Source organism: Anolis carolinensis, chromosome 1 (assembly GCF_035594765.1).
Source record: "Anolis carolinensis isolate JA03-04 chromosome 1, rAnoCar3.1.pri, whole genome shotgun sequence".
Lineage (NCBI taxonomy): Eukaryota > Metazoa > Chordata > Lepidosauria > Squamata > Dactyloidae > Anolis > Anolis carolinensis.
The window spans coordinates 277,013,552-277,026,547 of NC_085841.1; the positions used below are offsets into that span (position 1 = coordinate 277,013,552).

At 39.6% G+C, this 12,996-nt stretch overlaps 1 protein-coding gene across 7 annotated transcripts in view; it reads left to right on the forward strand.

Annotated features, from left to right (window-relative positions):
- Positions 1–12,996, forward strand: part of tead1 (TEA domain transcription factor 1) — a 245,724-nt gene that overhangs the window by 81,337 nt on the left and 151,391 nt on the right. For 6 of the 7 annotated variants that reach the window (XM_008115947.3, XM_008115952.3, XM_008115956.3 and 3 more), the window contains exon 2: positions 7,456–7,709. In XM_008115947.3, the coding sequence (XP_008114154.1) occupies positions 7,562–7,709 (148 nt within the window). In that variant the 5' untranslated portion in view covers positions 7,456–7,561. Of the gene's footprint in view, positions 1–7,455; positions 7,710–12,996 lie in introns of those variants that run through there. The other variant, XM_062967710.1, reaches the window with a different exon arrangement.

A 12,996-nucleotide genomic window follows, 5' to 3' on the forward strand; every position in this document is an offset into this window, starting at 1 on the left:
AGACCAAGCTCTGGGTTCTTTTTACAGACCTAATATCCACTAATGTTCACCCTTACTCTTTCCTGCAAGGTAATGTTGACTTAAGTGTTCCACTATCAAGGGTGGGGACAAAGGACGTCAAATGACACACTTCTTTTTCTTCGAGGCTGAAGCTTCAATATATTTATCTTTCAGAAAACAAAGCCTTACTAAGAAAATCCTACTTTGCTGTGTGCATGGATACTACCCAGTGTGTAAGATGATTAGAGTAGGGTTTCCTTGAATCAGATGTTTTCTGTCTGCCAACTTTGGCATGCAAAATTGGGAGTCATGATTCATTGTTTTCCTAGTTGAAATGGTCTATTAAGGACTTTCAGGAGAGGACTTTTTTTAACAACAGAATTGAGTAGAAGTCAATCCCTGTTCATTTCCTGTTACAAAAAAAAAGAGCTTTTCTAGACCTAAATTGCCACTGGGGCAAAGGGTGTGTGTGTGTGTGCCACCACAACGTTGGAAAGAGTTTTTGATCACAGAAATCAATGGCCCTGGGTACTGCACTTTGCCCAGCCAGAATTTCAGTACTGACATTATTTGCTATAAACCTGGTGAGTCTCAGGGGAATTTTGCATGTTACATGATGTTGATAAAGACATCTGCCCCATACAATGATGAAGAGGTGTACAATGTATACCATAGTAAGTCACTGACAGAATGCCATGTATGTTCTAAAATGATATGCAATCTCATCAAGAGTATTTAGAGTTGGCAAGTACCTCTGTAGGATCAGAGCCTTGAAATGCAGGGAAAAACTGTTAGTAAAAAGTAGTAAAACCTTCTCTCTCTGACTCCAGGAATTTTAAAGCAATTTCTCGACTGCTTCATTGGATGAACCAACCTTGCACTTCACAGTAAGATGTCAAACTTCCATAGACCTGCTTCACTTGGTCTAATATCAAGAGTAGCTAATATGTGCTTATGTGGATGAAATGTGTGAGAATTTGCTTTAAGCCTTGCTCAAAATATGATTTGTTTGTATGTGGATAAGGTCAGCATCCACACTCATGTAGTGTCCAAACTATACCAGATGTCCTTGCTTTTTGAGTCTCTATGGATGAAAGGAGACTATCCTTTCCCCCTCTCCCCTTTTAATAAATACTCAGAGCCTGACAGTCTACAATTTTCTATTTTGATTAAGAACTATTCTCTATTTTGTATTCTCTGGCTCATTATTGCCCAATATATTTCCCATTCTGTATTTGCAATTGTCCTTTTCAGTGTAAAATGATTGAGTTGAAGTTTGGAAAGATTATTGGTGGATTCATAAACCTGTGGAAATTCCCTCTTCCCTGCCCCCCCTCCCCCGTAATCTATGGCAGCAGTTTTTTCTACCAAGACCAACTGGAGGATGAATTCAGAGATAAGATTGCTTTCTTTGAAGTGCCTCACCTGAAGCCGTATGCTGTGGCATTTATCTTTATGTCCCCATTAGAACCTACATAAGATTGATGGCCACATCTGTACATGACCAGATGGCATTACATTTTTCAGATGCATTTGATCCTTTTGACTGGGAAGGTATTAGCTATATAGTTACAAGAACATGCAAGTGTCCTGGGGTTACTTTTGAACATCTCACTTGATCAAGAGAGGAGTGACTGCTCTTTACCCATTTAGGACTCTCTGTAGTGGGATTTCACAGTACAGTGTTTTGGTCGAGTTCAACAAGATAACCTGGAGGTGAACTGCAGTGATGCTAGCTTTAGATATTAAATGGAGAGACGCTTCTTGGATTTTATAGTATAGAAAGAGGTTTTTAGTAATGAATTGTTGAAGGAAAGAGTTAATTTGAGGACTGCATTTAATTTAAATGTACCTGTATACAGTGGCGGAAATTATACATTCACTTCATTTCACTATGCTCTTTTATTGCATTTTAAAAGAAGGAGTCAAGGCAAGGTAACAAGTATGTGATGCTGAGCTATAACAGAAGGGCACTTTTTCAGAACTCCTTTGCTCTTTTAGAAAAAATAATAATTCCCTTCTCAAGTATGTTTTGCACCCCTTTGCAGAAAGGTGGAAAGCATTCATATGGGGCTAATGGGAGAGAAAAAAAGCTGCATCCTTGTTGCTGAGGCAACCAGTCAATGTGTCACCTCTTTGATTCAATCATATATAACTTGATAGCAAGGTGCAGATGCAAAAGGATGCATGAGAAAGTGAAAGTTTTGTCGCACAGTTGAGGTGGGCAATGAAATTCACTCACCATGAAAGGGGTCTTAGCCTGGTTGTTTGGCACTGATATCCATGTCTTCTACTCTTTTGGACTGACAGCAAAGAAAGGGTCTTGGTTTTAGGACTTAATTGCACTAAACTGTTATTCCACTACAGTTTCACTCTCATTGATGGGAGATACATGCCAGGTTGAGCACCTTCAATATTTCACATTATTTCAACTGCACAAATTTGCCTATTTGTGGTCCAACAATTGTACAGTGTTCCCTCAATACTTCGCGGTTCACTATTCGTGGATTCACTGCTTTGTGGTTTTTCAATAACTCTAAAAGACTATTATAAATAATAAAAAAATACAATTTACAGCCTAAGGAAAGGAGGAAGGAGAAGCCAAAGGGAGAGAAAAGGATTCCAAGCGGCAACAGGAAGAGAAGGAGGCGACTTATCAACACACAACTGGTTGATAAAGACTTAAAATAGTGTATAACTACTTAAATAATGTATAAATATTAAAATAAATATAGTGTCCCTATTTAGCGGATTTTCACTTATTGCGGGTGGTCCTGGAACCTAACCCCAGTAATAAGTGAGGGAACACTGTACTCCCTTAAAAACCTTGTAAACCCACCTTCCTGCGCTTCCATAGTTCCCTAAAAGAAATGAACAGGGCAAGGTTTTGCAGTGTGTACTTCTTAGCCCACCCCCACCCCCCTGATTCATGTTCATTCCCCAAATCACTGCAAGGTGAAAGCAAACTACAGAGTGAAATGTATAGAATTTCATTTTCACATGTTTGTCAGAGAAAGCAGCAATGACATTAGACATCTCGATTTATACTTGGAAGTTACTGACTTTACTGTGGTACCAAGGCTTCATTCTTGTGTTGGACACTGCCCTTTTTTGTGTTGCTCTTCACGTTATTTCATAATCCTAAGAACTGCCCCCTATGGCTGATCAGTTTTATAAGCCCAGATGACAGGTAGGGGATTCAGGTGAGATTTGTATAAACACTCTCCATCACAAAATGAACTCCTGGGCCCCTAGGTCTTTCAGTCAATTTCAGTTATCCTTTCAACATCAAATGGGGATAAAGAAAAAGAAAAGGAAATACAATCTCAGGTGAAGGGAAAAATGCAAAGTAATTAGATAAAGCTTTCCTTCTCTCTTTGTAAATGTGCAAAGGGAAGCAGGAGAATTTTTTTAAAAAGATGCATAGCATACTTTAGAATAAGTATGCAAATTACTGTATTTATTGTAATTTCCTTCATGGTGGTCCCTGTATGAGAAAGTTTTGTCTCATAAGCCAGAGATCTGACTTCAATTCTAGCTCCAATAGGATTGATAGAAAAGGTATCTGTGGCAGTCAACTCCATTTCATAAATCACTTGGCTAGACCTATAGTGATGTAGCATTAAAATTGCTTGTTTTGTATTTAAATGTTACATTCTTCCACATCTTCTACATTGATTTTTCACAATACTCAGAACTGATTAAAATAAAAGGGGTTGCATTGTTCATAGCTATGAGCCAGGATGGTGTAGTGGTTTGAATTTTTGGATTAGAAGTATAGGAGGCCTGCTCAATAATAAAAACTCACTGGGTGTCCTTGGCAAGTCATTCTTTCTCAGCCGCAGAGGAAGGCAATGGCAAAGTTCCCCTTAAATCTTGTTAAGAAAACCCCATGATAGGGTTGCCTTGGGGTCAACATAAACTGAAAATGACTTTTTAGTCACACAACCATAACAACAACAGTTTTCATATACTGTATATCCCAGTATAGAGGCCACAGTTAAAAATTCTCTAAGAACTAAGCACTGAGTTCAGTTGGATAATTAAAAATGAAATAATACAATCATTCCCAATCAGTAGTTTCCCAACTTAAGAAATAATTTTGTTCACATTCAGTGTTAAAATGATTCATTTTATTTACTGTGATTATTTGCAAATGGCTTGTGCATGTGTGAGCAAGCCATTTATGGAAAAATAGGCTTCTGATTTGAGCATTAAATGTAATAAAAGGTGAACCATATAGCATACTCATTTCTCTATACTGAAGATGCAATAAACTGAACAAAATTCTTTCTTAAACATGAATGCTGAATGCATAACATAATTGGTCAGGTATAAATTGCTTGAGCGATTCCTTTGCAAAAGGTTAACACCTATTTGTCTTCAGAACTTTCAGGTTTTACATCTTATGCTTCTAAAAGTACAGTTTGTGTAACATTTCTGTTTTTTTAAAAAATATGGAAGGCAGTTAATTTTATGAAAATATTTCCCCTGAATATGTAACCGATTAATTTGTATTGGTAAAGGACACGCCATGTCAAGAACTTGAAATGCTAACAACACAGTCACTTTCTAAAGTTGTGTTGCCTAATTATGTTGGACTGTCAAAATATTACATCCCTGATTATTTTAAAAAATGTCCAGATGCAAACAGAAGTGGCAATTCTTTCTTTTTTCCAGGTTAATGCAAAGACCCTGCCAAAAATAGGGGGGGGGGGGATTAATGATTTTTTAGCAATCAGTTCAGTATGCTTTGTTAACAATACTGTGTAAACTATATCTAGACTTCATCATACTTCAGTCCAATTGTGATGAATGGGTGAAGTTGGAAATGGCAAGCATCATAGATTTCACTGTGACTAAAGCATGACTATAATCCTTAGTTTGGAGCTAACCTTGTGTTCGCAGTGGACCTGAAAGTGAAAAGTCCATAAACTGTGTAAAATCCAGATCAAGACAAATACGCAAAAGGTAGAAGAATATGTGCAGTTATATTTCAGATAAGATATATTTTGCTACTAACAACTTATTTTGTTTTCTATTGGAAGACTTTTCTCATACCTTGAAACCCAAATATTACTGCAGAAAGAAGCATTCCATTTTTTTTTTACCTAAGTAACAAAATAGAAGTGTTCCTGGCATTACATTTTTAAAAGAAAAGAACATGGGAAGAATAGTTTTATTCAAAACTAACAGTGTGTGATTATAGAAATGACCAGTCAGGACCATGTTTCTTTTCAATATGATTTCCTTGCATGAATACCACCTCCTCCACTGTTGCATTTGGACATACAGAAAGATCCTTTATTGAGTGGCAAATTCATTGTTATTTTCTCATTCTGTGAACTTACGAACCAAATATTTCATATAAACCCTGAAAATCTCTTTCAGGAGAAATGTGTTGTGTAGTGGTTTGAGCAGGGCTTTGCCTGTTGCAGGAAGGAATAGACGAGTTGCTGGCCGAGAAGTATGCCATTCTTTCTATTGCACTGTTTATTGCATATGTAGTGCTGCATCCTGACTATTGAATTCCTGTGTTTCTCCAGTCCTTCAAGACCCTCCCAATGATACAAAACATTCAGCTAGATTGAGAACAAGGAGGAAAAAAGTAGACTTGGCTGGAGAGAAGAAGGCTTTGTAAGGAATTTTTTTTCAGAGGATATGTTAACTGAGGCACACTTGGACTAAAACAGCAAAGGTGTTCATGAAATTGTTCACCCTATAAATATTTAGGTTGAGAATCTAAATTAGAGTATACATTAAATTAGCTAATTGAAAATTTTTTGTTAATATAAACATTTCCTAGCACTCTGCTAGGGGTTCAAAGGAAGTCCTTTTGGACAAAGCTAACATGGCTTTAGTAACGAAGTTATTCAACTAGGCTTATCTTTAGATTCAGCAGCAGATTCAGTCAGGTAGCTCTCTAAACTTTTCATCTTGTTTTGAAATCTAAATACAGTGTGTGTGTCTCCACATAAATATACAGTGCCCAACATACGAATATTACTTTTATTTCAAAAATAGTAAAACACAATCCAGAATATTTTGTTAATCATCATTCCAAGTGGGAAAATGCAATAAAGTTGGTTGGTAGATAAAAAGCATCACACTCTGGCCTAACACCAAATGTAATCATTTTCAAATTCAAGAATACTATCAAGTGGATTTACCTTTTGATAGATGATGCTGAACGTAAAGTGTTTAACTAAGTGGTTGCCTTCTGGAAAGTTAATGGGATTCATTTAGTTGTTGGACACACAAAATCTTACACCCTTGTCAACCCACCTCCCTCTCGGTCATATCAATATTCACACTAATATGGAATTTATTAAAAGCTCTCTTCAGTTCATAACTCATTTCCACAGGGGTAGTTTACTTTGGCTGGTAGTTGCACTTTAGACACCCCTCGCAAGTATGAAAGAGTTGCTGCTGAACTCTATCTGTGAGGGTCTTGCACTGAGTTGGAGAGGCAGAGGGGCAGGTGATGCTTATGATCTGTGTAAATGAGTGGCTCAAAGAACTGTAAGGGCTTTATTCATACTGACATGACCAATTCTCATATCCTCCTGGTCAGATCTAATCCTGGAAAGAGAGAGGTGTTTTGATTTGTAGTACTTAATATGTTGGATGATTCTCTGGGTTCATATTATGCAAATAACTTATACCAAATTAGTTGGTCCAGAAATACTTTCATTTTTTAAAAATCCCCTTCCTTGAGGAAAGGAAGAAACATATTCTACCTCATCTCCTTTGCCTAGAGTTCACCTCTTATATCAGCCAATCATTCACCTCAAATGCAACACTGAAGAGAGTTTGTGAGTAAATGGTTTCACCAGGTGCTGTCATGTTAGATTATTTCTTATTAATTTGATTCAGTGCCTGAAATACCCTCCCACACACACACACTGCTGCATAGTGGACAGTGGACACTTCTTTGAAACAGATGTAAAATCTTGGCTAGTTATCCTTTTTCTTGAGAGATAACTTGTAGAATATTGGCTGCATGTTGTTTCTGTACACAAACTGTTCCATTCACTTAGGCCAAGTAAGGTAAAGGTGTGCTGACTTCCCATTTGTGTCAAAACTCCAAAGGCAGCTGGATTGAATTAAAATAATATAACAGCCACTTAAACATATAGCAATATCTTTAATCTAATGGGAACTAAACATTATCTTCTAGAAACCATCACATTTATGTTAGGAAGGGGGGTCCAATTTTTTGGGGTGTATTATTCCCTCCCAAGCACATTAATGTTATTTTAACATTTTGTTTATTCTTAAATAATTAAAGGATATAATTTGCCTGATTCAACGATTCAGGAATTTAGCTTTTGTTGTTGTTCTCTATGCTTGGAGGTTTATAACCTGTAATCACAATTTGTGTATTTATGGTGCTGATTACTACAACTAGTCTGGGAATATTCAGCTGAATGTTTTAATGTTTCTCTCCTCTAGATTTATTCTGCTGAAACTTCCAGGCTGAGGCTTGGAGCACCCAGCCGGCACCATTGAGCCCAGCAGCTGGAGCGGCAGTGAAAGTCCTGCCGAGGACATTGAAAGAATGAGCGATTCAGCAGATAAACCTATTGATAATGATGCAGAAGGAGTCTGGAGCCCAGATATTGAGCAAAGCTTTCAGGAAGCACTAGCTATATATCCCCCATGTGGACGAAGGAAAATTATATTGTCTGATGAAGGCAAAATGTATGGTAAGTTGTGGATATCCTGCCATTTTGAAAAAGAAGTTTGACATTAGTTGAAGTCAATATGTGTGAGTGTGTGTGTGTGGGGGGGGGAGTTCGGGGTGGGGACTACAATTGTGTTATTTCTTCTGCTCTAGAAGTATAAAAAATCCATTTTGCCACAAATAAACAAAAAACAACAACACAATGCATGCTGGATCAAACTCGTGTGTAAATTTCTCAGGGTTTTTTTTCTATTTATGAGTGGGTTGCAGATTTTATTAAAGACTATGCAGTTTTTAGAACTGATAAAACAAGAGTTTACATTACTTCTGTAGTGTTTGCCAAAATCATTACATATTTGAAACACTATTTTAACCTTAATTTAGTGAATATTTAAGGCACTTTTAGAAATAAATTTCTACTTCAACTTTCAAGCTGGCAGTGAATTTTGTAAGAGATGAAAGAATAGACTACGTTTTTCATTGCAAAAAGTTTATTGTGAAATTCTTTGACTTTCCATAGTCAATTTCAGTGAGCAACAGCAAAACCTTTCCTTCCAACTTGGCCTGCCATAAATTACCAGATCCGCTGACAGTATTTCATAAATATATTAGATGTTTATTCCATCTACGGATAAGTTGTTTTTACTTTTGTTTCTTTCCAACTTGCTCCAGCTAATCTTTGGCTTCAGAGACTTAAGCTTCTTTTCCCTTCCCCCAATCTCTCCCCTTTCAAATATGTACATATATATTGCTGACTGTAGAGTTTTAGCCCTGGCTCCTCACATTGTGGAAAGCAGATGGCAGGTTGTTGCTCAGCCCTTTATTCCCCCTAATCTCGGAGTGTTTAGCGATTTTGTCCTTTGTGCCGCTGGGCGCTGTGAGCGGTCAGGAATCCTTACCTGATGAATCCTTTTCTAAGCACTGGAGAGTAACTTATTCCACCACAATTGCAAATATGTTTCGCACAATGGGGTGTTTTGTCTGGAGAGGCAGACTCTTCCCCAGGAAGGTTCAGTTGGAATCCGTGGAGCAAAGTAGCATGCTCTGTAAGTGGAAAGCAGATGGTATTGCAGCTGCCACCAGCTGTGTGCCCCCTCCCTCTCCCCCAATTCTGGCTGGATGATGTAATGGAAACAAGGGGGAAAATTCTTTCTGTGGTGTTGGAGTCTCTCACAGCCTGTCAGTGTCACAGCGAGGCAGAAACAGACCTCAAGGCGTTAGTTTGCAGCTGTCATGTGACCCTGGAAGCCAAATGAAACATAATGTCTGGAAAAATAGGCTTGTGATGAAGCATCTCAGCTGCTATTGGCAGAAACTTTCAAGGCCTTTCTTCTCCGGCTGGATTCAGCCCCCCACATCCCCCCCCCCTTCTACTTTCATTTCCATCAAAAAACGACAGTTTCCCTCCTTCCTTCCCTCTGCTTCCATTCTTCATCTTGGGATATCTCCCTCTTTTTTCTTTATTGTTTAAATGACTTGTGGAAGTCTCATTGAAAAATGAAAGGGAATTAGTTAAATGTGGCTGTGACATTCCTTGGAAAAGAATGTATGAAAGTGTGTGTGTGTATGATTAAAATGTGGTCCCAGGCCACAAATCTTCCCTTCCTCCCACCTGTGTTTCATTAACTTTTGAAATGTGTCTTTCACATGAGATGCCTTTTGATGGATCATTAAAATATCTGTAGCGATTTTCCCCTTAGTCTGACAGAGCCCATAGGCTTGTTATCAGTAAATTTATACATACAGCCATTTTTGCTACAGCTTGGATCAGAACTGATTACTCAACATTAAATGCAAACTAAGAGTGAGCAGCATGTCTAGGGTGCATTTCAATTTTGTTCGTGCAATAGAACTTCATTACCTGGTTTTTAAAAAAAATATCATTTTAATTTAATCATTTAAAGGTACATATTTTATCTGAGCTTGGATTTAAGGTGCTGTCAAAATTTTGTGGCTGCTGGCATCAAGGTTCACATGGGAGGCGGATTGCAAATGATTAGTGGAATTTATATCCTGACTTGCCGTCGCTGGATGAACTCGTGTTTTCCTTCTTCAAGCTGAGCAATGCTTTGTAGTGTTTGAGGATTTATTGAACCCATGCTATGTTTCTGAGGACTTTATATAATAGTTTTATGGTCCTAATAACATAATTGTTCTCCAAGGACCCTGAAATCAAAACGCTATAAATGTTTTAGATACCATGTGGAATAATAGTAATAACAACAATGGCAAACCATTTGCTAGCATAGGAAATTTGTTTATGACAGTGTTATAAAGTTTTCCAAAGAGCTTTGGGGTATGCTTTAATTTTAATTGTATTTTCTTTTAACCCATGTTAGAAGCAAGGTGCGATATAAAATATATAAACAAGTATTTTACTGGTTCTTTGTTAGTTAAAACTGTAGAGATGATATTGCTCCATTTTCTGGTTGAAATATGTTTTGAATAACAAATCTGAAGCAAAGTATGGAGAATGGGATGATAATGGCATTTGGGGATTTTTTGTATTTGGCAGATGAATTTGGTGAAAGGTGATCTAGACAATTAACAGTCTCCTTTAAGGCTGAGGGAGTTCCTGGAGATTGGTAAAGCATTTCTGGCTTGAGTGGAATCTTCCATTCCAGTATGAATTGATCTGGTCCATATCTGCATGACCGAGGCTACTGGAACATATATTTTCGTCTGTAAATAAAATACTAAAGTCATAGTTTATGAGGTTGCATGCTACAAGTCGAAAGGAATCCCATTGGAGCATTGCAGCACTCCAAAATACTTGGGAGTTACCCTGGACCATGCTCTGAATTACAAGAAACACTGTTTGACTATCAAGCAAAAAGTGGGCAGTGGAAATAATATCATATGAAAACTGACTGGCACAACCTGGGGATCACAACCAGACACAGTTAAGACATTTGCTGCTGAGTATGCATTCCCTAGTGTGAAATGCATCTCACCACGTTTAAACAGTGGATGTGGCTTTTAATGAGACATGCCGTGTTATCACAGGGCATCTACACCCCACACCACTAGAGAAATTATACTATTTAGTAGTAGTGTGCTTTCAGGTAAAATCTTGTCCCATTTCATTTCCGGTTTTCATTGCGGGGTCTGATCCATTTTCGGAAAGCCTCCCAAAATTGGGAGGGTTGTTTTCAATTGTTTTGTTTCGGGAGCCAGAATATCAGCACATGGGGGGGGGGGGGCTTCCTACCCACTGGCTTCCCTTCCTGAGGTGTTTGGCTGCCTGGCAGGCACTCTGCTTCTTTTCTTCCTTCTCCTCCCTTCCTCCCTCCCTCCCTCCCACCCGCAATGCCCCGCATTAACTCACGGGAGTCATGGCCAGGCAGCCCCACATCCAGACCTCAGCAAGGAAGCAGGAAGGAACCACTGCCCCTCCCTCCTTTCAACATGGAAAGTGTGGTGGGTGGCGGGGTGTGTACGTGTGGTGGGGTGTGTGACTGTGCTGGCGCTCGCTGCAGGCAGGCACTGAGAGGCATGTACAAGCTTTCCAGGCCTGCCTGTATGCCCCACGCCACACACACACACACAGTCTCCCTGGAAAGAAAGTGTGTGTGTGGCAGGGCGCAGACAGGACTGGAAAGTGCACACTAGCCTCTCAGTGCCTGCCTGCAGCTGAGTGCCAGCACAGTCACACACCCACACCCACACCTCCACACCTGGAAAGGACGGAGGGGAGGTGGTTCCTTCCATCCTGATGCTGAGATCCAGGTGTGGGGCTGCCTGGTCGTGACTCCCATGAGTGAATGTGGGGCATTGTGGGTGCGAGGGAGGGAGGAGGAGAAAGAGAAGAAGAGTGCGCGTATGAAATTTCGGTTCCACATGAAAGCAGGCTTTTGTGTTGAGCTGAGTTTCATGTAGGGAGGGGGGCTTTCTGTTTCGTGCTTCCGAATAAACAGAAGACACGAAAGACGTGGAAGAAATGGTAAGAACGAATTTCATGCACATGTCTACTGTTTAGCCAGTATTGCACCACATGATATCTGCCGGGAAGTAGCAACCAATAATGAAAGGACCAAGGCAGTGACATCTCTGGCCCATCCCCTTTTCAGATATCAGCCAGCATGCCAACACCTTAAATCAAGAAATAATTTTCTAAGATCTACCCTCACAGGAACACCTCAGCAAGTGAGGGTCCAAAAGTGGCAGGATAAAATTGGAACCTCAATCAGTGGCTGACGCAGGATGAGAGAGTCCCTCCTGGGCACACAGAAGACTGGGTAACTTGGAAGGCACTGAACAGACTGTGCTCTGACACCACGAGATGCAGAGCCAACCTTAAGAAATGGGGCCACGAAGTAGAGTCCACAATATACGAGTGTGGAGAAGAGCAAACCACAGACCATCTATTACAATGCAGTCTGAGCCCTGCCACATGCACTATGGAGGACCTTCTTACAGCAACACCAGAGGCACTTCAAGTGGCCAGCTACTGGTCAAAGGACATTTCATATCATGCCATGTTTTAAACTTACATTACAACTGTTCCCGCTGTTTGCTTCTGACGCGATAAATAAAAAAATGTGTATGAAGTATGGGTTGATATCCTGTTGATGAATTGCAGTGGACAGACTCACAACATCACACTTTGTCTGATTCACAATATGACTGTTTGTTTTTGCACTCTTTGCAGCACTTACAATCTCTATTGATGACACATTGACCGAAATTCCATCCAATTCCATTTATCAGCTGCTGTCTCCAAAATACAGCAATTCCATGAGAGAATTGAGCGAGCAGCAAATAAATACTCAGCCCTGGCCCAGTAGAGCCATTGCATCATTTGCAACAGCCCCTGGTGCTCCCTCTGGGTGCCTGTCACTGTGTCTAACTCTGGGAAGATAGCTATACACTTCTGTGGCACTCCCCTCTGCTCTCCATCAATCAAAAATGGCTGGGTTTGAGGCAGCCGCTGAGAAAAAAATGGTTTTGGGGTGGGTGGGAAGGAAGGCTAACAAAACTATGTCTTGTAGCTATGCGTCCCAATGGAGGATGACACCCATGACCTTACAACATATGTAGAAGTCTATTTCTTGATATTGATTAACTGATTCCCAACTGATTTAGCCTAAGTATATTTGAAACAAATCAAGGTCCCTCTGACCCCTCACTGTGTGTTGTTTATGGTATTAATACTTTACTTGTGGCCAAGCCACTCCATTGATGCCTACAGTTTCCTTTGTAGACAGCTACACTCAATGTTGTATCAGAGGAAGACTTTGGGTGGGATATAACATTTGGATTAGGACAACAAGTAGAGCCCTACCCTTACTTCATTAATTGAGAGACAA